The sequence below is a fragment of the Marmota monax genome, unplaced genomic scaffold, assembly GCF_021218885.2.
Source record: "Marmota monax isolate L192 unplaced genomic scaffold, Marmota_monax_Labrador192_F-V1.1 WCK01_AAM20220418_F8-fsc00027, whole genome shotgun sequence".
In the NCBI taxonomy this organism is placed as follows: domain Eukaryota; kingdom Metazoa; phylum Chordata; class Mammalia; order Rodentia; family Sciuridae; genus Marmota; species Marmota monax.
Window position 1 is genome coordinate 16,134,799 of NW_026694617.1, and position 24,193 is coordinate 16,158,991.

At 39.6% G+C, this 24,193-nt stretch overlaps 1 protein-coding gene across 2 annotated transcripts in view; it reads left to right on the forward strand.

Annotated features, from left to right (window-relative positions):
- The window catches only part of Snd1 (staphylococcal nuclease and tudor domain containing 1), a 412,411-nt gene that overhangs the window by 229,013 nt on the left and 159,205 nt on the right, over positions 1-24,193 (forward strand). For both annotated transcript variants that reach the window (XM_058572140.1, XM_046422386.2), the window contains one exon: positions 8,633-8,705. In XM_058572140.1, coding sequence (XP_058428123.1) covers positions 8,633-8,705 — 73 coding nt within the window. The remainder of the gene's footprint in view (positions 1-8,632; positions 8,706-24,193) is intronic.

Sequence of the window (24,193 nt, forward strand, 5' to 3'; positions counted from 1 at the left end):
TCAGGTTCCCTTGCTCCTATCTCTTTTTAAGACATTCTTCGGGTGGCTGTGATATATAATAAAATTTGAGAACCACTGCTAAAAACATGTTCTGACCACTAGAAAACAAATCAAATGATATGTCCTTTTATGGCAGATAAGTCATTTAATTTTGAGTATGATGGGAATTAAAATATGGGTATAAGTAAAAGAGTACAAGGCATGTAGTGGACTAACTTTGAATTTCTGTCCTAACTCCTCCCCCCACCCCTTTTAACTCCTGTCTTACCTTCCCTGTATTTGACATTCATGGCTCCTGAATTCCATTCTTTCTGAGTAGCCTCTACCAGTTCTTGGCTAATTTCATGTGAAATTACCTTGAGTTGCAGTACTTGCTTGATTTGATTCCTCAGCAATGTTAGGTGGCTTAGTGGGTCTGAGAGCTGAGCCTCTATGAGGTATATCCCTTTCCTAATTTTGTTATAATCCTTGGAAATCTCTTAGGAGGATGAGAATTCAAATAATTAATCACTGATACATCAGTGCACAGTTTTATAGCTGCTTGTGAAGGGGAAATCTGCTTCATAACTTTCTTTCATTTGCAAGATTCTTTGCATCTCAATTCCTTATGAACTCCCTTGTGCATTTCTGTTTTATCTTAAGCTGCCTCTGATTCCCCCTCTCATTTTGGGCACAGAAGTTGAGAAAGCTTACTTGCTGTTCCTCTTGCTTTTGCATCAAGTTCAGAGAGCCAAGTCTCTAGAGGATGGCAATGAATCTTTTTCAGTAAGTCCTAGGCAGCGTAGTTCACACCGAAAAACCATTTTCCAAATCACACTTCCAATAACTATTACTTATCACTCAAAAGACACATTAAAATTTCCTATGACTGTTCATGTTACAGCAATAAATGTTTTATCAAGCACATAGAAGACATAAACAAATTCATGATATTTTGATTAGGGTAAACAGGTGAATAATTGCAAATGTAATTGCAAAAGTTAGATGCATAGGTAAAAGATCACCCAAGCTCAAGGGTTACCCCCAAATAGAGCCCTTGAGGCAGGGTACGGTCAATCTAGGACACCTTGTGAAAGGGCAGTGTAAAACAAATACTGCTTTGCTCCCTGGCTGTGTGACATAGAAGTGCTACTTTTGTACATCTGTCCTAAAAAAGTAATTAGCAAGATGACCATCAGTTTATCTAAAAGTTATTCCTTGTAGCATATTAGTAGAATTATATTCACAGAAATATCTAGCAGCAGGGAATTGATTGAATCATGAAACGTGCATCCATATGATGGATTTATTGTGTGGCTATCAAAATTGATGTAAAGAAATTAATGACACAGGTAAGTATTTATTTACCTGTTTCTGGGGGAAAAAAACAAGCCTACGGAAGTTTTTCCATGGTGTATACTAGTTTTCAAAAGTAGAAGTGGGCAGGTATGTGTGTATAAGCCCTCAAAAAAATATTAAGGGGAGCTTTTATCTTAGAATAGGGTTTTTGTTGTTGTTTGTTTTTTGGTGTCTTGTGTGTTATGTTACTAGGGATGAAATCCAGGTTTGCTCTACCAGTGAGCCACATCCCTAGCTATCTTGCTGGTTTTCTTCCTTTCTTTCTTGACAGGGTTTTCTCTTGTTACCCAGGCTGCACTCAGCCTCCCTAATCACTGAGATTATAAGCATGTACCACCTCAGAAAAGGATTATTCATCAATGGTTCCCATAATTTTTTTCTGGTGGACATTGTGGCCAAAACATCAAAAACCAGTGTCACTGAGGCAGTTTTATATAATCTCCCTCTTCTGAGGCTTTTTGGACCATAAATGCCTGATTCTACCTAGGACTAATTTTCCTTTGATCCTAATCTAGGGTCAGTAGCATTTGCTTATCTGTTGCAACTGTGTTTCCATCGTATTTATTCTGTGTAGACTATTATGCTCTGTCATGATCTCTTATAATCCCTCCTTTCCTCTTTTCCTGCTACTGCAGACCCATTGTCATACCTAGCACAATGGCATGTGTCTTCATTTCTTCCTTATATTAGTTTTAAATGAGAGGATGACCTGGAGTTCTTTGTTATTTGCTTCCTGCCTCATAAGACCTACTGACTCATTAATCCACTCATCTCCCTTGACTATAGGACTCAATTTCCTCATTTCCAGTCTGTGTTCTCTCCATCTTTTCTGCCTTTCTTATCAGTAATTCTCATTTTTGTTGAAAAAGCAGCTGCATAATCTTAGCTCTCCCACCTACCATTCTGCACCTGTGTCTGCTCTGTGTCTTATTTTCTGAGTGGCAGGACCCTGTTGCTTCCTTCAGCTGCCCAGGAATCACTAAAAAGGCCAGAGGAATTGTTTACTGCTGCCATGTATCAGTGATATCTCTTTGGTTCATGCTGAAACATCATATTCATCAATGTGTTCTGAAACACAGTGAGAAGCGCTTTGCAAGTTTAGTAACTTATTCACTCTTTGTTCTGATTTTTAACCTTTTCAGTTAGAATTATTTTCCCTTCCTCTGAGTCATTTATCTTTTGCTGTCAGGTAGGAGATCTTTACAGCCCTGTTGCTTAGTTCGGTTTCATTGTTTATGGTGGTCAGAGTTATGCACCCACTCATTGCCACTCAAACTTTCGCACATCTCCTCCTGTTTCGGGAGCTTGGATGGAAATGTGGTACTTGGGTTATAGATAATCCTGCTTCTGCTAATAGACCAGCCTTTGACCTCCTGTGTGCTGGATGGAGATAGACTGGGAAACCACCAGTCCAGGAAAGCCAGCCAACCTCATACTTGATTCCATAGTCCCTTTGCCATTGGCCACATCTCCAACTTGAAATGTTTTCAGCGAACTGCATCAGATAGTTATGTGTTCATCTTTTTCCAGGTGCACTTGAATTGAATGAGTGGACTCTATGTCTACATGATTCCGTGAGTGTAGCTCTGTTAAATATAATACAAATACTAAGGACAGACTCCTATCTCCAAAGGGCCTTCAGGTTAGCTATAGAATGAAGACTAACATCTGAAGCAATGTGAAAATTGTATGTTGCAGTTTACAATTACATACTGAACTGTACCTTTATGCACACACACACATTCAAATATATAATTTTACTACTATTTCAAATGAATATCATTTCAATATCTGAATCCTAATTGTGGTTCACCTAGGATCCCTGTTGTTGTGGCAACTGTTTTATGATCGTGATAAGGTTGTGGCTACAGATATGTGGTATCTCTTTTCATTCTATAGCATGTACCTTAAGGACAGATAGGCTCAGGGAACACACATAATTGAGAACTTATATGTCAGAGGCATGGAGAAAATGGGCCTAATTGGATTAGCAGGAGTACTGTTGACATCATGTGAAAATATACACTGGGGCCACAGGGTAGAGACCCAAGAAAGTCAAGCATAAGAACTTTCACTTGGTTTCCCAGACTGGTCATCCAAGTAGAGAAGTGAAATGATGAAATAAATTTTTATTCCAAAGTCATATGACATTGTGGAGTCAAAGTGGTGTGCAGTATCCAAAAGGATTGGGTGAATTCACTTTAAATGTTCCTGAAGCTCTCTTGAAATAAATTGGTGAGGGCCTGGACCAAAAGGGTTACAAAAGGGCAACGTGAGCCCTAATTGGAAGGAAAAAAGTGTCGTGTGTAGGGAATAAAACAAAGCAGAGTTATGGGACATCTTGGTCCCTGGTTACCAGAAAGCATTGTTAAGAGAAATTACAGAAGAGAAGGCATGTTCAGGGGCTCCTGACCTCTCTCAGTACTTGTCATCTCCCTTGCCCTATCATCTCCCTGCCACCTATCTGTCATATGCCATTTTTACTTTCTATTGCTTTATTGTCTTTAGATCCTTTTATGTGTGAAAGCAGTTCTTTTTGTGAAACTGTTGAAAAGCTCCTGCCCTCTAGGAAAATTCACATGAATACTCCGGGGTGATTCGTCAATATTCCTGGCAGCTAACCAAAGCTCACTTATGATCTCAGGTTAAGAATTCATTTTGCAACAACCATTTTCATTGTGATAAGGTGGGATCTAACCATAAATTCTTTGAATTTCTTTGTAAACATCCCAAAATTTTTGTTCAGAATAAGTCTGCCATCACTGAATTACCCAATGGATGGCCTGGTTTTTTTTTTTTTTTTTCTTTTTTCTTTTTTTTTGGGGGGGGGGGCAGAATGTCCTCTGGTGCTGATTTCTGAGTTGGAGAGGATTGGTCCTTAGAAATTTCTGCATGAGCTGGAGAGCATGAAAACATGCCCTGTTCTTGTGTGTGAAACGCATGTGAGAGTCTACTGTTCAGGTGCTGAGGCGGTAGGGGTGATGTTGCTGTGACAGTCTTCATCTGCCTTTGCAGAGCGACAGGCTTGATCTTCTAGAGGGAGGGCAGTAGCACTAGTATGTGTGAATTTCAAATTTTGCTGATAGAGAAAGATCTTTCCAATGAATGGAGAGCAGTCCTGTGGGTCCTGGAAGAAACCTAGAAAGCAAATTTCACCCCTCTTCTGCCCTGTCACCCCTTTGTATGTAATATGGACACACCAACGTTTCCTAGCCAGTGATGGGTTTTATCAGTTTCTGACACTGCTGGTCCTTGCTGTCTCTGTATTGCTGCGTCTTGGAGAGGAGAGGAGAGCTTCTGCAAGGAGTAGGCTGTGTTCTGGCCCACTGCTTCCTTTCTCCTGGCCAGCTGAATACAGCCTGCCTTTGTGAGGAAGCAGCTATTAAACGGACACAGCAGAAGTTGAGAAATCAGGAGTTTCAGTCCATGCCTAAAGAAAACGTAGGGCCGCGTGGTCTGCAGGGCCAGGCAGTGTGGGAAGGCATTAGTGTCCTCTGTGGCCCAAGTATGTATGGAAGCAAACCCGCTCTCTGCCACCTGCCCACCTCTCCCCAGGAAACCCAGTTGTGTGAGATGCACAGGATAGATTCCCATTCAAAGTGGTGATAAGGCAGCATACCTTTTTCAGCAGAATGATCTTCATGGTTTGATTCCATACATAGAACTCTTCCTAGGCATTCCTGATGTGTCTTCAGAGTCTTAGAACTAAGTCCCCTTTGCAAAGATCATCAGCAAGGTGGTTGCTGCACTTGGCTTTTGCTCCTGTTCTCTCTGAGGTACGTGTCTGAACCTCCACACTGATTGGTTCCCCTGGAGTCTCTTTCAGAGAGAGGGTCTTGCTTTATCATCAGCCTTGTGTGAGGCAGAGGGGTGTTTGCTGGAGGTGGCTCATTTAGGGTCATTTCTGTCACAGTACAACAGAGTGTGGTGACAGTGAATCAGCAAGGAAAGGAGACCCAGTGAAATAGGCCACCATACGTGTTTCTCACAGATCCCTCCTGCTTGGTAGCAGGGTGTGGTGGTTTTCTGGGTGGTGCTGTTTGAACTGAGTGATTAACCACCTGTTGTGAACTATCAGTTTTCTCTCTTTTTAAAGAATTAACAAAATAACAACTGTTTCCTAGTTTATATTTGATGTTACAATGTAGTCTTCTTGCTACCTCTTGAATGTGCCAGAAATTGATCTAATTTAACAATCATTTCTGAAGCGGGGGGGGGGGGGTGTCTTTGAAGGTTTTCCAAAAGTAATGCCTGAATGTTAATAAGGATCTGATAATTTGCTTTTTAGGAACAAATAGATCATGAATGAGGGTTTAATATTTACACTTAATGTGATAGAATTCTGTACTGTTTTAGATGTCAATTGTACCCTGTTTTCCATGGTTTTCAATTTGGGGTGCTATTTATTTTTCCTTTGGTAGTACATTTAGTCTTGGTTAAGTCTGGCCTCCTCTGTATCCTCATGTAGGTATATAGAAAACACCTCAACTTTACTTCCACCACCTTGCTTTTGCCTGGAGGACCTTGGCTTTCCAACTTACAGCTCAGGCTCTGGGCTTTTTCCTCATGGCATGTGAGCTGTTTCCCAGCCCAGGAAAGGCCAGGAGTTCAGCAGCGCTGTAACATGAACCGTCTGTTCATAGGTCAAATCCATTTATTTTGGTTGTCCTTGTTGTTAGAGGATAAGGCTGTGAGCATTTGGTGCCCCAGAGACTAGCAGAATGTTTAGCAGGCCTCTGCTGTAGGAGAGAGCTTCCCTGGCCTTCTGAAGGCTGCTCCTTCCAGTTTGTGGTAACAAAATCAGGAGATCAGCTTAGTGGCAAGAGGAAGTTGTAGAAACAGGACTGGAACAGGGTGTAGTCAGAGCTTTGGGAGATGGAAGAGTTGGATAGTTGGTGTCTAGCCATTGGTTTCCATCTATATGGTCCTATTCTATTCATTGTAAATCCCAAGAGCCCATGAGCAGGCCTTGATAATCAGCTCTGATCATTATCATTAATAATAAACTACCAGACTAAATTGTGAAGGGAAGTTTTCTGATCCATTTGCACTTTTGGAGGGAGGAAGTGGTAGGGATTTAACCCAGGACCTCAGGCATGCTAGGCAACCACTCTAACACTGAGCTACATCCCCAGTCCTTTTTATTTTGAGATAGTCTCTAAGTTGTCCGGCTGTCCTCAAACTTGTAGTCCTCTTGCCTCAGCCTCTCAGGTGTGTTTCACAAGACCTGATCCCATTGGCAATTTCTAAAGCTAAAGACCTTCATTAAAATTCATAAGGAACCATGGAATTTAAGGAACTTAGAAATGATTTCTTTTTGTTAGCATGGTTAACCAGAATTTCAGATCAGAGTGGGTGGGTACGCATATATCCCCATAATGGAATGGAAAATAGATAGTAAGGAAAACTATTATTTGTTGTTTCTGAACTGAAAAGTATTTTAGATCACTTTAGTGAGTAAAAGATTCCTCTGGGATTAAAAAAAAAAAAAAGGCTTAACAATGAGACCAGTCTAAGCCCACAAGAAATGTGGCCATTCTAGGTTGCACTGAGCAACACCATCCAATTTGGTTAGTGTGGGTTTGGTTTAGAAAGTTATGATCCTGAATGGAATGCGACAGCTGGTGTGGAAGTGAAATGAGGGCACTAGTGTGAATAGGGGTCACTTACACTGATCCTGGCCTTTCTCTGACAGCATTCTGTGTATTTCTTTTGGATCTCAGAAACCCTAAAAGGGCTGGTCAGCAGAGCAGAAACACCCCTGAATCTCTCTTTGTCTGTCTCTATTTTTTTCCTTGCTGTGTTCTGCAAGCCTGGCAGTGTTACCATAGTCCTAGGCCGGAGGCCTAACTCCAGTGTTTTGCCATATCAGCTTCAGCCTCTCACCCCAAACACCAAATAGAAAAGGTATAAAGCAAGAAAGAAAACTAGTTGACATGGCCATGTTGGGAAGGCAAAGTAAGATCCAGCAACTCTGTCTTTAACGGGTTTAAACAGAAGAAGAATTGGGGGGTGAGGCAAGAGTTATATATAATTAAACAGTTTTGGTCAAACTGTGGTCTGGTTGATGATTTTCTCAGTTCTGGTTCTTCAAGGTGGATCTGGAGAAGTTTTTATCACTTCAGGAGGTTTGGCAGGATGTTCACCTGTCAGATCTGTGATCCTGAACAGGGTAGTTGAGTTCCAATGAGATGATAGACCATGCAGTTCCTGGAAGGTCTGGCTTATCTGAAAGCTTCTTGGCTCCACTCCAGGAGCCTGAAGTAGGATGCAGCAGTTACTGCCTCAGTATTGAAGAGGGTATTACTAATTTATAGATGTATTCCTTAAAACGATTAACATGTCTGTGCTGACCTGAGCAGTGTCACAAAGTTTAAGGTAATAAAGGAGACAAATACAAAATGAAGGCAAAGATGCCAAGCTATATCTTGCTTCTAGTTACCCACTCGGCATATGCAGGCTCCAGCAAAGTCAGTCTTTTAGCAAAGACAGCCCCTCTGAGTTGCTGTTACAGCACTGCCTTGGGAAGGCCTTATCTAGGGTAAGAAGATAGTGACTTATCAGAGAGCTTTGATATGTGTCCCTTCATTGTTCCACCAGTGATCACACCCAGTGATGCTTTAGGTTTCTGTCCTGAAGCTACCACTCAAAAGAAATAGGAGATAAAAGTGGGAGATTGGAGCACACCAACGTGTGGCAGAGTCCCTGCTAAATCCCCTAGTCTTATAAGCCAAAAACCAATTGGGAACTAGGCTTAATGTCAAGTTAGGTAGCATTTGCTAATTTTTTCCCCCAACAGTTAAATGACTTTTCTGTACAATATTGCTTCATTCAGGGCAACTTATCTTTTTACCTGGGAGGAACTTATTTCCATTAGAATTGGAACACTAGCTACATATTTTGCATTTAAAATGTTTCATGTGATTAAATGCTGAAAGAAACATTATTACTTCTGTTTCTTAGGAGTGTGCTCTTCCAACTGATTCTTCTTTTATGCCTGGAACAATGCCTTTAATTTGGAAACAAGTAAGGGAGCTCTTTGATTACCAGGCACACTGTTAGCCGAAACTGGCAGCAAAGTACTGGTAACTGGGCTCAGGAAAGGAGCAGTCTTACATTCTCCCCTCCATCAACTGCTCCCGCACAGACCAGCTACTCAGCAGTGTACAGTGTGATTTATGTAGTGACATGTCCCCTTTTAGCAAGCCTTGTTTCTCTCCCCTGTGTGACACTCTCCTGCCCCTTCCCAGTGTAGTTTTTATCTTAATCGGATGGTTTTTCTCTTTCTTTGCAGAGCTATTAAGAATGGGAAAGGTCTGCATAGCAAGAAGGAAGTGCCTATCCACCGTGTTGCAGATATCTCTGGGGTGAGTCTTGTCTCTGAATCAAGCTGTGTAGTAGCTCAGAGGCTCCTGGAGTGTGTGTGTTTATTTGCTGAAAGACTTCTGCTTGTGCGTTTTCTGTAGCTTGCCCCTTTTCAGGCCTTGAATGTGATTTTTTTCCATGGCATCTACTTAGGCTTCTATAGGGATTCTGTTTTATATTATTATGGAAAAATGCAATTCAAACCCTTATTGTGTTTCTCTACCTGAACTGTCTCTATGTTGCCTTTCCGTATTTAACTGTTATGAGCTTAGAAGATACTTCTTCCCAGTTCTATTAAAATGAATTAGCTCTTTTTTAAAATCCTTGTTTAATTCTCACTTAGGAGAGGGAAGTCTTCATGGTGAAAAGTCAAGTATAGGTTTTATGACAACTCTAAGAATTAATCATGATTCCTCAGGAGTTCTTTTTCTCTGCTTGAAAGTGGGAGACAATGGAGAAATGTATGAACATCATTTGAGATAATAGATAGAGATATAGATAGATAATATAGAGGGATCAATGATACAAATACTTCTGAGCTCTCAAAAGCCTTTGTCCAAATGAATTTTTTGCAATAAGGACTTCACCCTTGCACTTTTAGGGTCTCTTTTGGCTGAGTAGATCATTTATTAATTGAGTGGATATTTTCTATAAGTACTTATTGAATGCCTTCTGTGTGTCAGGAACTGCTCTGGGCACTGAGAATATAACAGTGACCAAAACTAATACAGTCACTATATTCAAGTGGGAAAGGGTAGCAATTGCAGTGTCAGGAGTAGTGACAGCTTCTACAAAGAGAAATAATACTAGCTAAGGTTGGATAGTGAATGGTGCCAGTATTGATTTCTGTCTGATGGCCCAGGAAGGCATCCGAGACACACACCATCCATTTCAACTCCCATAGTCACTAACAGTTAGGAAAGGGATCCTTGGGTACAGGACCACATCACCTGGGGAGCTGAAAGGGGAGGGCTAGTAAATCTTAGTCTGGGTACTCAGGGAATTTGCCCTGGGCACCTAGAAGATGCATTTAATATAAACAAACGTTTCTAGAGCTCAGCCTGGCCCAGAGCAGTGATGAATTAGAGTATATTATCTTCCTGTTGTGTTCCCAGGCCTGGCGGAATCTTTTTCTTTCGTTCCTGGTGATTGCTTTTTACAAATGTGTCTGGCCAACTTCTCCTTGCCTGGGTGTAGTGGTCCCCTGTTCATTTTAAGCAATAGAACTCTGGTGAGCTTTTCTTTCTTTATAGCCAGTTATCACAGATTGCAGGTTATAAAGTGCTACCTACGTTCCATGAATTGGACTTCAGTCAAGAGGTTGAGTCCTCTTTTAAGTGGATGAGATACAGAGCTATACATTCTTTGTGGCTTAGAATCCGGAGATGCCCAGAAACCTTTTGCTATTAATGGCCTTTGAGCCACAGGTGACCATGTTAAGGCCTATAGCAGGTTTGACTTGCCCAGTGCAGTGCTATTTGACCTCTTTTCTCTGTGGCTTACCCTGTTGAGTTACTCTTCATATATGTTAATTTCTATAGGTGTGTGATCTGTTGATCTTAATAGTATTTTCCTAAATATTGTTATTTTGCTAAAGATACTAGAACAATCAAAGTGCAATTTGGGGGCTGTTCAGCTTTAGGAAAGAATGCTATAAATATTTATTTTAGAAGTCACAGTAGAGGCCCCTCTCTATAAGGACTATCTGCCCATTACAAAGCTTATATAAGCCAGGCATGCTGATGCATGTCTCAAATCCCAGGAGTTTGGGAGCCTGAGTCAGAAAGGAAATTTGAAGCCAGCCTCAGCAACTTAGCAAGACCCTTTCTCAAAAATAAAATATAAAAAGGACTGGGGATGTAACTAGTGGTAAAGTACCTCTGGGTTCAGTCCCCAGTACCAAAAAAAGAAAAGAAAAGCTTATATAAAACCCATACTCTGGGATCTTTCCAGAAGCAGAATTAAACCTTAGGGTTTAATTTGTCATTGAAAATTAAAAATATATTAAAAACAAAAAACATTAGTATGAACCAAAAACATAATACCCACCACCAGCACCTTGGAGTTAGGTGCCACCTTTTGGTAGGAGTTCATGTTCTTGCTCTGATTTCCCACTGTCAGTGAGATGAGGTCTTAAGGAGGCTCTAGAGGTCAAGTTGCACTTGCCTTAAGTGTCCTCTTTGGAGCTCCCAGTGCAGCATCCTCAAGACCATTATTGAATCTTATGTTCCGTCTACCTTGAAGCTTTCTGAATTCTTATTGTTGTTGTTGGTGGTGGTGGTAGCAATGGGTCTTGTGAAACTTGTCATCTTTCTTTTCTTTTCTAATTCCTTTCTCCACTAACTCCCCCTTAAAACTATAACTCATTTTTTGTGCCTATTTTTATGCTCTTTTCCGTCTGGATATTAAAGAATTGGTTTCCTCTTAAAGTTATTTAAAAATAAATGCCAGTTAAATTTCCCTCAGTTACCACATAAATAAAAGAGGAAAGCTTGAGCAAGTGGAAGACTGAGAGTGAAAAAGCTATTCAATTTAAATAGATGTCAGATATGACCTTGTCTGCCTGAATCACAAATTATTCAGCTAAGATTGCAATTTTTTTGTGCCCTCTGTAATAGAGGAGGTTTGTCTTTTTCCCCCTTCTCACCTTCCTGTCTTTCTATCACTGTGTTAAGTATGAGTGTGTGTTGGGTGCCCTTGTGGCATTTAAGTGAGATGTATGGGTTTTCTGCTTCCTGGAACATGCTGCCAATTTTGCTGTCTGAGGGACAGGTAGACATGTGAGGTCATGTGGGCAGACAGCGTACAGCCTGATGGAGAATAAATACCTGGAATAATGGCAATGTAATGGACATGTATATAATGGTTTCACAAAGGTTTCTTAATCTCTATTAAATCTTCAGCTGTGTTCCCCACTGCCCCAGAGTGATCCCCCTCTTAGTTGTAGGTCATGATAAATGGAAGCTTTCGTTGAGCTGACAGAGTATATACTGTGCTGCCAAAATCATTTAATATGAACTATTTTTTGTGCATAATACTCCCCCATCCTTCTCCCTACCCCAGTGCGTATCCTTGGGGGAAAAGCATGCATAAGTGTACACGTTGTCTCCTAAACACACTCAAGAAATGTGTTCTGGAATAGATTGTACTGTGATTGTGAATCAAATAACCAGTCCTAGTGTTAACTGCCTCTCACTTTAGGAACTGAGTTTTGTACCCATTCTTCATATCTCTCCTCTTGCATTTTTCAAAAATTATCTCACAGGGCAAGGGTCACTATATTAGAACACTTTTCTATGGAGATTCAGCAAGTGTAAGGCCTCTTTGGCTGGCTGAGTATGGCGGGAAGTAAGTAATCCAGGCAGAGGGGTCAGAGATGGACAGACCCCTTCATAGGTGAGCCACTGGACCCTGAGTTGGTACAACAAGCAGGACTTCATTAATACAGATGATTTGTTGACACTAAGTTGGTTTTTCTGTAAGATGGACAGAGCCTCTCTATGTATCACTCACTGAATTAACTAACTCCTGTTTGTCTAGGGCTTTGATAAAAACTTGGTCCATCTGTACCTTTGCACCTGTTTTCAGGGTTAGGGTTAAAAAAGTGTTTACTGCTGGCCCAGTAACATAGGTACTGAAAAGGTGGCTACTTTCCTTATTTTCATTTTTGTGGGTAAAGGAAGTAGGAATTACAAGTACTAGCCAATACTGTCAGAGCTATAATAGCCTGGTTTCCTTTCACTTTGGAATGTTCCTGTGTATGTGAAACCAACTAAGAGCTTGATTGACTCAGTTCTAATCTGGCTTGATTTGGAGGAAAGTTCTGGGGTTCTGCTTTACATCATGCATCCACACTTTCATTATTAGTGGGTCTTTTCCCCTTATCTGACTCAACTCCCTCCCTTGCCAGCCTAGAAAAAGCTGGAATGTTCATGTCAGTGGAATACAAGGCTGTTCTTTATCTTGGGTTTATTATTGTTTTTGCTGTAGTCTGCTCGGTAATAAATATGATCTCCTGCAGATACACAGTGTAAAACAGGCAATAAAATGGGGCTGGTGCATGCCTAACTGTTGTTCTGGTAGATCAGACAAATCAATTATGGTTCTCAGGTGAGAGAGAGAGAGTGAGGGAGAGTTCTTCACTCCTCCAGTTGCCTCCAGCTCTGCAAGTGCAGATTGCTTCCTTTATTTCCATTCCTCTTCCTCTTCCATTTGTATGTGAGTGGTACTCAATGTATATGAGTTTTCCTCTCTTTTTTCATCTCTGTTCTTTCTTCTCTAGTATGTGAAGAGTTATGATGATTGCTTGTTTATTAGCTTATGACACAAGAGGATAGGACCTATAACATCATCTTCTAGTCATATTTCTGTAAGCCCTAGGATGGGATCATCTGTCTTTCTCTGAAAATCTTCCTGCCTTCTCATGTGCTCCTAGCAATGCATTTGTTAATTTTACTATAATTTACTCTTCCTGCTGCAGTGCTCACTTGGACATTTCCACTTGGTTACTTGGTTTCTTGCCCGTCTTACATACTAATGTTTTTATGGCTCTGTCTACCTGTGATTGATTGGAGACACTTAGTACTACCGATAGAAATGTGTGTGAGCTGTGGCCTCAACTGATCCAAGGACTGGGTCTGGGGGGTACAATGGTAGGAAGCAAGACTTTGGATTCCTGTTAGTCATGAAATGAAGTGGCCTGGCTCCTTTTATCCGTTTGTCTTCCATTGCTTTTATGCAATGCCCTTCTTCCTGGAGTAATCTCTGTAAGAAAAGTCTTTCTATAACAGTCTTGGAGACCTTTATTGGGGTAACCATTCTGTAGTTCCTCATGGAGTTGGCCTTAATGGAAAACTAAGAAAAATATATATATTCTTTTTGGCTAAAAAGAATTTAAAGATTTATAGCAGCACAATTCACGCTAAACTGTGGAACCAATCTAGATGCCCTTCAATAGATGAATGGATAAAAACAAAATGTGGCATATATACACAATGAAATATTACTCAGCAATAAAAGAGAATAAAGTCATGGCATTTGCAAGTAAATGGATGGAGTTAGAGAAGATAATGCTAAGTGAAGTTAGCCAATCCCAAAATAACAAATCCCAAATGTTTTCTTTGATATAAGGAGGCTGATTCATAATGGGGTAGGGAGAGGGAGCATGGGAGGAATAGATGAACTCTAGATAGGGCAGGAGGGGTTAGAGGGGAAGGGAGGGGGCATGGGGTAGTTAATGATGGTGGAATGTGATAATCATTATTATCCAAAGTATAGGTATAAAGACACGAACTGGTGTGAATGTGTATACAACCAGAGATATGAAAAATTGTGTTCTATATGTGTAATAAGAATTGTAATGCATTCTGCTGTCATATATAAATAAAAAAAGACATGCAAAAAAAGAAGAAGAAGAATTAAAACAGAAAAAAAAATAGTTTGTCCAATATCTATACAAGATAAAAGCAGAAAATCTTCCAGAGGTTTCATCAGTTAAGTCTGTGTTAATTTTAGTTTCCCTTGTATGTCTTCTGGTCCACTTACTTTAGATTTTCTTATTATGATTATAAAGTTCCTTTTGCTACCTTTTTGTTCTTTTTAATCACATTTATCTGTTGGCATAAAGGTGCCTTCTTTGAGTTTTATTTTTTTAATAGCTCTACCTTCTCTTTTTCTCCTTTTAGTCCTGCATCATGTTCTATTGTGCAAATGCAGTCCACAGTTACTGTGTGGATGGCCCAAGGTCAAGCCCTGTGGGTTTCTGCAACCTTGAGGGGTTGCCTAGTGCTGGAGCTCTAGTCACATGCTAGCCGTGGGCTCTACTGCTGGCCTCTGCATTTGCTGCCCTGGGAAAACCCTTGGAACTCAGAAACAGCTGACTAGTTGTCTCCTGCTTGTGCTCTCCAGAGCAAGGCCTATATGTTCCATAAACAAGGGTTGGTCCCTTGGGTGGAAGCTACGGGTAGTAGGAGTATTGGGTTCTTGGGCACATTTGGTAGCTCAAATTAATGCTCATTTAGGAGAAGGTATTTCTCTATATATTCTTTTCTTCTCTGAACCAAGTTTTTGTGAACTCTAGTTGGTCCCTGGCATGGGGCTTAATTGAGAGGTTGGCTCTGCAGCTCTGCAGCATGAGGCACCAGTGACAAGTACCCATGATGCCTGAGTGGCAGCTACCTTAGAAATTTTTCCCAGACTGTGGAGAGAATCTGAGGCTACCCCTTTTCCTTTCCTTTCATTTTCTTTTTCTACCTCTTTAAAACCTCATCTCTGCAAGAGCTGGTTGTTACTAAGAAAACCTTGATTATGTCATGGGTTGATATCAGCCAGTTGCACTCTTGCCTGTGTGGCAGATGGCATTGCTTTTATCTTTGGTAGGTGGGGTGGTTGTCTATAGTTCCTTTCAACCATTTGAGTCCTGCACACTCAATTCCTTTTTTTTAAATCTCCCTCTTTAATTTCCCCAGAACTTCAGGGGTGACCCTCTCTTCTAATTAAATCTGAAAACATTCATGATTTCCATGGGAATCTTTTTCATGATTGCATTTTAGCATTTATCACGATCAATGATTACAGTGTTCAAGTACTTCTTATAAAGTTTTTATCTGCTTTTTGACTGAATTGTATTCTTCTTGTGTTGTTCTGTGCACACTGTAGGGCGCCAAATTTAGGACATGATCTCTTGTGTTTATTTAGTTGGAAGTATGAGGAGAAATTGTTTAAGACTCTGAAATAAGCAAGAAGATTGCTGGATGTCTTTATTTTGGGTGTTGCCTTTAAACCCTTTGGGGTTAAGTGATTCTATGAGTTCTCTGTTGATTTTGTCTGAACTATTTTGCACCTTCCTAGAGAGGAAATGTAACTTGTGAAGGACTGATGGTGATGCAAATGATTCCTGTAGAAATGTGGTCCTTAGCCAGGTGCAGCACACACCTATAATCCTAGCGGCTCAAGAAGATCAGAAGTTCAAGGCCAGCATCAGCAACTTAGCCCGAGACACTGTCTCAAAATAAAATGACTTGGGATATAGCGAAGTGGTAGAATGCCACTGGGTACTACAAAAAAGAGAGAGGAAAGGAACGAAATGTGCTCCTTTAGAGATACATTGATTTCTGTCCTGTGAGACAAATGTATTCAAAGTTAACATTTTTATAGAGTAAAAATTAACAAATTTATTTTAGCATACTTAGTGACCTATGTGTGTCCTATGAATCTTTGTTTCCTTCATTAACAAGTGAATAAAAAAGAAATTTTTGACATGTTCATTTCATATTTGTATACAAGTCATGATTCTATGTTTTTGAAAATTACCTTTCAACAATAGAAGCAATTTCAGAATCAAGAAAGAAATTTTTTAAAAGAATTTATATCAGTGGCAATAAACGTTTATAGGATTGCTGGGCACTGTGGTGCACACTTGTACTTCATCTGCAGAGTGTCTGATCTATACTGTTTTGGTGTCTACCATTTTGTTCACCATCAGGCTTTTGTTGTGGAAAATTCAGGCACCATAGCAGATAACCTTGAGGTAGGGAACTTGGACAGGGCACAGAATCTTGACCTTTGGCTGTGTTCCAGTTCTGCAGACATACCTCTGGGGACATTTGTTCAAGCGACTTGCCTAGGGGTGGAGCACTATTAGAGACAAAGCTTCTTGTGTGTTGCTTCTTGTAGCAAAATCATCTTCCTCCCCATGTACTCAATAACCTTGATATGTCACTACCATGAATTGTGTCATCAGGAAGTTTTCTGCTAGAAGAAATAATTTTTTTTTAGCTTCCTTCTGATTCCTTGATCAACTGTGGCTTCACACACAGGAGTGCATGCAGATGAGCTCCTTAGCAACAGGGTCCTAGCTTCCATAGCTAGGAAGAAAGCCATAACCTTTCTTTGTGCAAAGAAAAGAGCAAGGAAATTTGAGAGCACCCAGGAGCATCTTCTCTGAACAAAGTGGCATCTCTTTCCGAAGAAAGTTGACTATAAGTGCAGATTTTGCTGTCATTCTGGTTCGTGCTCTTCTGTTTCTTCCCCATTCTCTGATTGCATGTGGATATTGCTTTAAGATTCTATTTCATGGGTTCAATTTGGTTAAATTGAGCCCATTACAGGCTTAGCTAAATGAACATAAGGGTATTTTGAAGGCAGTTGATGACATTCTCAGTTCCCAGGTTGAGGTGTGTGATTGGGTTGTCCGAGCTAGCCCCTGACTGCCAAGTGATGTGATACAATTTGAAATATTTGTGTGCAGCTAGGGCTTCACTCTCCACTTCACCACCATAGCACTACTTAGCCCTGGATTGAACTCATTTTGTCCTGTGGCTATTGCTTATGTAAACATTTCAAAGTAAGTCATTTTACTAGCATAGACATTCTGCTTACTTGTATTTTAAGCCTTTATTTAGCATGCTTCCAACATATTCCCTACAGAATATGTCATACAAAATTTTGGACACTCTTTGCAATGTTGACATCCAGAGCTCTGGGTGGCTTTGGAATGCCCCACAGTTTTGTGCCTTTGTTCTTCAGGAAATGGTATTCTCCAAAAGAAATTAAAGAATTCCCATGACAGTACGGGATTCAGAAGGTACTTGAGGATATAAGCTGTTACCACAGTTTCTAATTAGGAGGAAGACCCAGTTCCATTAATTGGACACTAGTACAAGGTGCCCAGATACTTCCCCACAGCAGAGCCTGTTTTTCTTTTATATCGTATTCATCTATTCCACTATTTAAGGTTCTCAGTCTGTTGGCTGACTCGTATTAATTAGCATGGGTGGAATGGCATTTCTTTTCCTTTTGGATTGCTGGAATTTTCCCCTCTGATCATGTCTTCCTCCTCTTTCAGCTTATGACTCTTCCATTTCTACTTTTCATCCCCACTGTCCTCTGATCGTGCCCTTCTTCAGCACTTACATTATCATATCACCATGATTTTGCACATGTTGCTACCTACATTGGTGGGGAACTGCACAGTGATTTTTCTTACTGGCTTCTAAACTAAGAAAGAAGAATCTTTTTTATATTTACAGTGCCTAGTTTAGATTGATTTGCCAAGTGATAAGCTCCAACAGAATGAACTTGTATTTGGAGAAAAGTGACCTGGTTCCAAGTATAAAACTAACTGTTCCGGGTAGTTACCTATCAAGGGTCAGGCTAGTAAAAGCATACAGCAGAAAGGATGCAAGTATTCTAGAATATAAGCAGCAATATAGACATTTGATTAGCAGCATGGGCTCTAACATCAGACCACGGTAGTTCAAGTTGTGGCCTCATTACTTATTGCTTTGTCACCAAGGAAATTTAACCTCTCCATGCCTCCATTTTCCCCATCTTTAAAATAGGTGTAATCATGGCACTTCCCTCCTGAGATTGTGGTGTAATTGAACGAATTGATATGTGCAGTGTGTTCAGAATATAATAAGAGCTCAAAAGAGAGCAGTGGTTGACATTGTATTGATTATTATTAAATTGCTTAGCATTCTGTCTACCACACAAAAAGTCTTCTGTGGATGATAGCTATCGTCATCATCTATAGTATTTCTATTCCAAACTTCTTATCCAATTCAGGGCTCAAATCATACTGCTTCCTCTCCTGAGCTTTTATGATCTCTCTGTCTCTGATTTGACATTGAACATATGCCATCTCTGGCTTGTTTTTTAAATGCATTTCCTATGTTGAATCACTGAACGGATGATCAAACAATAAGTATTTATTGAGAGCTTTTTACATGCTAGACACAGTACTGGGTATTGAGGATATGATATTAAAGCAGACAGATGTAGCCTTTATAGGGCATACACAATTTGTTATATAATTACAATGGCGATGCCGGTACAAAGTCCTGTGAGAGTACATACTGATGATCACACTTATTATAGGTTGTCTGAGGGTTGAGTAGATTCTGGCTAGAGGTATAACCATGAAGGTAGAAAGATATTTGAGATCTAGATTGGTAGAAGAACTGGTAGAAATGGGTAGTTAGTTTGCCTGGGAGTCAAGGAAGGGAAGTAAAATCAGGTAAGTAAATGTCTGGCACAGATTGCCACCTGACAGTGGTGCTCATTTTCTCATATGATAAACACTGACCCAGAGAACTAGTAATTTCTGAACACGTTTAAATTATAGCACTCATGGGCTGTTCAAATGGTCTGTAACCCAGAAAAGTGGCCTGAGCTTTATGCATGAATTTAAGACTATTGGACACACAGATGTGAGTGTATAAAATGGCTTTAGCATATTAAGAGAGAAGAATACCTAGACCAACTCCTCTGTCTCCAAAATTTAACCATCATATATGGATGGGGAGAGTCATTGTCAGAGAAACAGGTTGGTACCCAAGCTCACAAAAGAAAATCAGTGGAATGTGATAATTCAGAATCAGAGGAGAAAGAGTCACATTACATGAGTTGACTCCACTGCTTCAAGGTCAATTAAGGTAAAGATTGAGACCTGTCAGGTGGACAGTTAGCACTGCAGGTCAGTGCTGCCCTTAGAGAGTTTATGTGGGATGAAGAAAAGTGGAGGTAGGGAAAGCTAAATATCTCCCTATGTGGATTAGCAGCAGGAACTGCCTTACTTATCTAGACCTGTAGTTTTAGGAGCTTTCTAACAAGAGTAAACTTTTTCAGGAGCAAATTTATGAGTGTTCACAATAATGATATCTGTGTAGTTTGGAATGTGTAAGGACACCTTGAGATCATTCATAATTACCTATTCACTGATGGGGAAGGAAATGAAAATGATATGAGATCCTTGGTGAAATAAACTTCCCTTGTCTTGACCAAAGCTCTTTGTCCCAATTATCTGCCCTCAATTCTAGATCCTCATGCAATGTCTGCACATAGTCATCTCATACCCAAATTGTGAAGCCCTTGGGTAAGAATAGGGTATTCTACTTTTGCCCTAGAAAGAATTTGGAGTCCCAAATGCCCCCAATGCTCTGCCTTAATAGCTACATCCCGTCCAAGATAGGGGAGGAAAATTGAAGACAGGAGGGAAACAAGCTATATATTTGATACTTTATTCAAGTAGATACGTACATTCTCCTTCCCCTGTTATACGTTCTAATTACCCTGAAGATATATTTTTCTGTAAGTAGATGTACAGCTGTTTAAGCCTACTTACTATTGCCTATTTCCCATGTCTGCATGGAATCCTGGGAACACTTTATTATTGGCTCTATGCCGAGCCTGACTTTGGGGGCATTTCACAACATCCTGCTATTTTATTAGGAACACATTTTTTCTCACATCGTACCAATATGTAGTTTTGTTTGTGTTGTATTTTCTTGGGTCTAAATCCTAATTATCTGCACTAAACTTTTATCCTTAAGAGAAGGGCTACTTCGATGTCCTTAGCACCATGAAGTACTGTGTTCAGATCTCCATTTGATGGAATCATGGAGTGAATTTCATATCAGCTTCCAGTCAATGTATTTTACAGACTTTGTCATAACATAAATAATATCTATTTGTCTCAAAATGTAAAGAACCTAATTCATTGTAGAGAATGATGAATGTTGACTCTGAAAAACTGGAGGGGCAGTTATCTGATATAAAATAATTTGTAAGTTTATCTGGGCAAAGCTGAATCAGCCTTCAATGTTACTATATTTTCTCCTTTTTAAAATAATAACTTACACATTTTTTTCTTACACAAATTTTCTGCAAAAATTTAACTATACAGTTAGTTCCTAGGAAAGCATCTGGCACAAGATGCTTAGCAGATATTGGTGGATGAGTGGATGCTGTAAAATGCTGTACTGGAATTGCTTTAATCCACCTTTCATTGTTGGATGCAGGGGGCTTGGAGTTGTTTTTTCCTATGATAAACAACCTTCCTCTAAATTGTTATTTTCTTTAAACAATTTCTGAAAAAGACACCTAGGCTAAAGAATAGCATATTTTTTAATTGGATGCATTTTTTTTTGTTCTTTAAAACAATGACCATCTTCAGTTTTAATTAATAATAGATTTCTACCATAATAGTTGGCATTTTTTTCCATGCTGAGAAAACTGGAACTGTGTCTTCCAATTTGTTTATTTTTTTTACTATTAGAAATATAGGGATTTAAAAAAAAACTGATTACACACAATAAAATATGCTGCCACTTAAAGTTTATTGGACCAATACTGGTAGATATGCAGTCAAAATGATATTATAAGTACAGTTGGCCTTCCATATCTGTGGGTTCTATGTCTATAGAACCAACCAACTGTAGAGAGAGTATTCAGTGAAAAAATTGCATCTATACCCATCTAATCTTGACTACTATTTGTTTTAATATTTTAATTTTGTCCTAGATTCCTTGCTGACATTTTTTCTTTCTCCTTTTCTGAAGTTGCATTCTTGTCTGGAGTGGGGCAGAGTTTTGCATGGCATCAATTTCCTTGCCCCTGAGTTCTTGATTTGCCCATGAAATGAAAATGTATGCTTCATCAGACCATCTTTTAAATTGTTTATTCTGCACATTTTATTTTAATTATCTCTCAAGCCATTTTCTGATCTGTAATAAATTCTTACCTTTTGCCTATAGAGACATTGGAAGTGATAAAAATTGATCTAAAACTTTTAATGAAAAAATAGTATTAGGAGCTGGGGTTGTGACTCAGCGGTAGAGCGCTAGCCTAGCACGTGTGAGGCCCTGGGTGCGATCCTCAGCACCACAAAAAAAAAAAGGTATTGACAACTACAACTAAAAAAATAAATATTGAAAAAATAGTATTACATTCTTGTAAGTTATTTTTGAGTCCTAGTCTTCTAATTGCTATCCAGAGGTGTAGACTCTAGTTGAGGTGCTTTCTTGCATATTATCATTGCCATACACTCTAGATAAGCTGTCTGTAGGCTAGTCTCATGTCAGTTCTAAAATATAAGCAAGATATCTTTCCTGTAAAGGATAAGAGAGTAAACTGAGAAAACACAGGCATGGATGTAGGAAATACCATCCAGGAATGGGTTTGGGGGGAACGCGTGGCAGCTACTATTACAGAAGTAAGCAAGTCAATTGAAGAGCCCTTGGGAAGTGCTACAGCAAGGGGGCTTTTCTTTTCAAAATCACCATATGAAAAACAGAGTTTCTAACCAAAAACTGTAATAATATTCTGTTGAGAAGTTAGATTTTGAAAAAATGAGAAAAAGAATGGACCGTTTGGGAAACTTTCTGGATGCCATGAATTGGTAATGAATGAGACAAGACTTGCACATGTTGTGTGGATTAGCTGGCCTGATGAGGACCATAGGTGTGGCACCTTTGGCTCTGCCTTAATTGCTACATGGTGTCCAAGATAGGGGAGGAAAATTGAAGATAGGACGGAAACAAGCTATATATTTGATACTTTATTCAAGTAGATACTTACATTCTCCTTCCCCTATTATATGGAGAACAGATATACCATCATCTGTGATTTCTATTCTTCCAAAAAAAAGTATTGTAGAATAAGCCAAGGGCATTATATTTCCTGTTGATGATAAAATGCAAATTTTACCACTAAAAGGCAATTACTTCATTTCTAAAGGTTAAATTGAGTGGTTCTCACAGCATAATTTTAACTGGGTAAATTTGGGAAACTGAAAGTCATTCAATAAAAAGAACAGTCTCTAAACCTGTGTAGAATTTTCACTTGATTGAGAATTGGATATTATTTTATTCATCTTAAACTGTATCACCTGATTTTCTTTCCAAGTAGGAAAGACCTGTCTGTCAATAGACATAAGTACTTAACAGAACTTTGTTCTTATTTGAACAAAGCATGTCCCCTTAATGGCTGTTTAAGGGTGACATCATGATTCTCATGCTTTCCTTTTAGTCATTGCCTAATAATTGAGACTTTCTAATGCTACTTTTAGGAAAACAAATCTTTGGTTAGGTTTTGTTTTGTTTTTACTGTGCTGTAACCCCTTACTTTTTCATCTATACCACTTTCTGCTTAAAACTTTCTCATCTGCTTAATATTTTAAGTACTTTAATACATTTAGTACCTAATTATGTTAAAGTAGTTGGTCTAAACCATAATTACTGAGTGGTTAGTTTTGAACTTGTCATTATCTCCCAGGTTTCTCAGAAAAAAAGCTTCCTTTCGGCTGGGGATGTGGCTCAAGCGGTAGCGCGCTAGCCTGGCATGCGTGCGGCCCGGGTTCGATACTCAGCACCACATACAAACAAAGATGTTGTGTCCACCGAAAACTAAAAGATAAATATTTTAAAATTCTCTCTCTCTCTCTCTCTCTCTCTCTCTCTCTCTCTCTGTCTCTCTCTCTCTCTCACACACACACACACACTCTCTCTCTCTCTTAAAAAAAAGCTTCCTTAAATTAAAAATTAAAATATTCACTTTTCTTTGTACAACAGACATTTTGTCTTTTATTTTTAAAATTAAGGTATAACATATATAAATAAAATAAATAATTTTTAACATCTAATTCTTTGAGTTTTTACAAATGTGCATTTTGAGAAACATGTGTACATGTAACTTGTCACTACAACCAAGATAATATTACTGTTCTATTATCCCCCAAATTCCTCCGTTTCCTTGAGAGCCACTCGTAGTTCCTGACAACCACTGATATGTTTTCTGACCCTGTAGTTGAATCTTATTTGTTTTGTGCTGCTGGGGATCAAATCCAGGCTTCACTCATCCTCAACAGTGCTGTACCACTGAACTATACCCTCAGCTTCTGTAGTTGAACCTTTTCAAGAATGTCGTGGAAATGGAATTGTGTATTTGCAATTCATCCATTTTTACTATAGAATAGTATTACACAGTGTGGTGCTCTAGTTTGTTTTTCCCAAATTGCTGGATATTTAGGTTACTTCTGGTTTTGAGTAATTACAAATGAAGTCCATGCCACATTCTGGGACCTGTTACACGATTTGACTTTACTTTAGTTGGGTGTGGTGATTGTCGGTCAGCCTGCTGCTTTGCATATTTTCATTCTAAGCCAAAAGGTGCCTAGTCCTGCTTTCTTTTCTCAATATTACATGTTGTGAAAAAGAAATAGTTGTTGGACAGAACTAACCAAATGAAAATATATATAAACGCCTGTCCTTTGTAGAATCCTGAGAGAAGACATACTTTTAAAGCTGTAGAAGGTAGCCTGGGGATGTGACTCAGTGGCAGAGCGCTTGGCTAGCATGTGCGAGGTCCTGTGTTCAGTCCTCATCACCATCACCACCACCACCTCCCTTCTGGGAGTGGGGGGAAAGTTGTACAAGGTTTAGTTCCTTTCAAGTCTGATAGAAGAGTAATTTTTTCCCTCCACGTGTTGGAGATGAGGCTCCACTTAATTGATGTTTCCCAACTTCCGTCTTCCCTTGGGCTGTCCTTATCTTACAAGTTCCCTATTGGGAATTCTGCTTAGCCAGGCAGTCCTCCTAAATAATGGGTAAAGGGGTAGAGTGGGGAAGGGAAGTTGTTCTATCTTGTGAGAGCCACAGGTTAGAAAGCTGGCCTCCCAGACCCTGTGCTTTCTTCCAACTCAGTGCTCCTA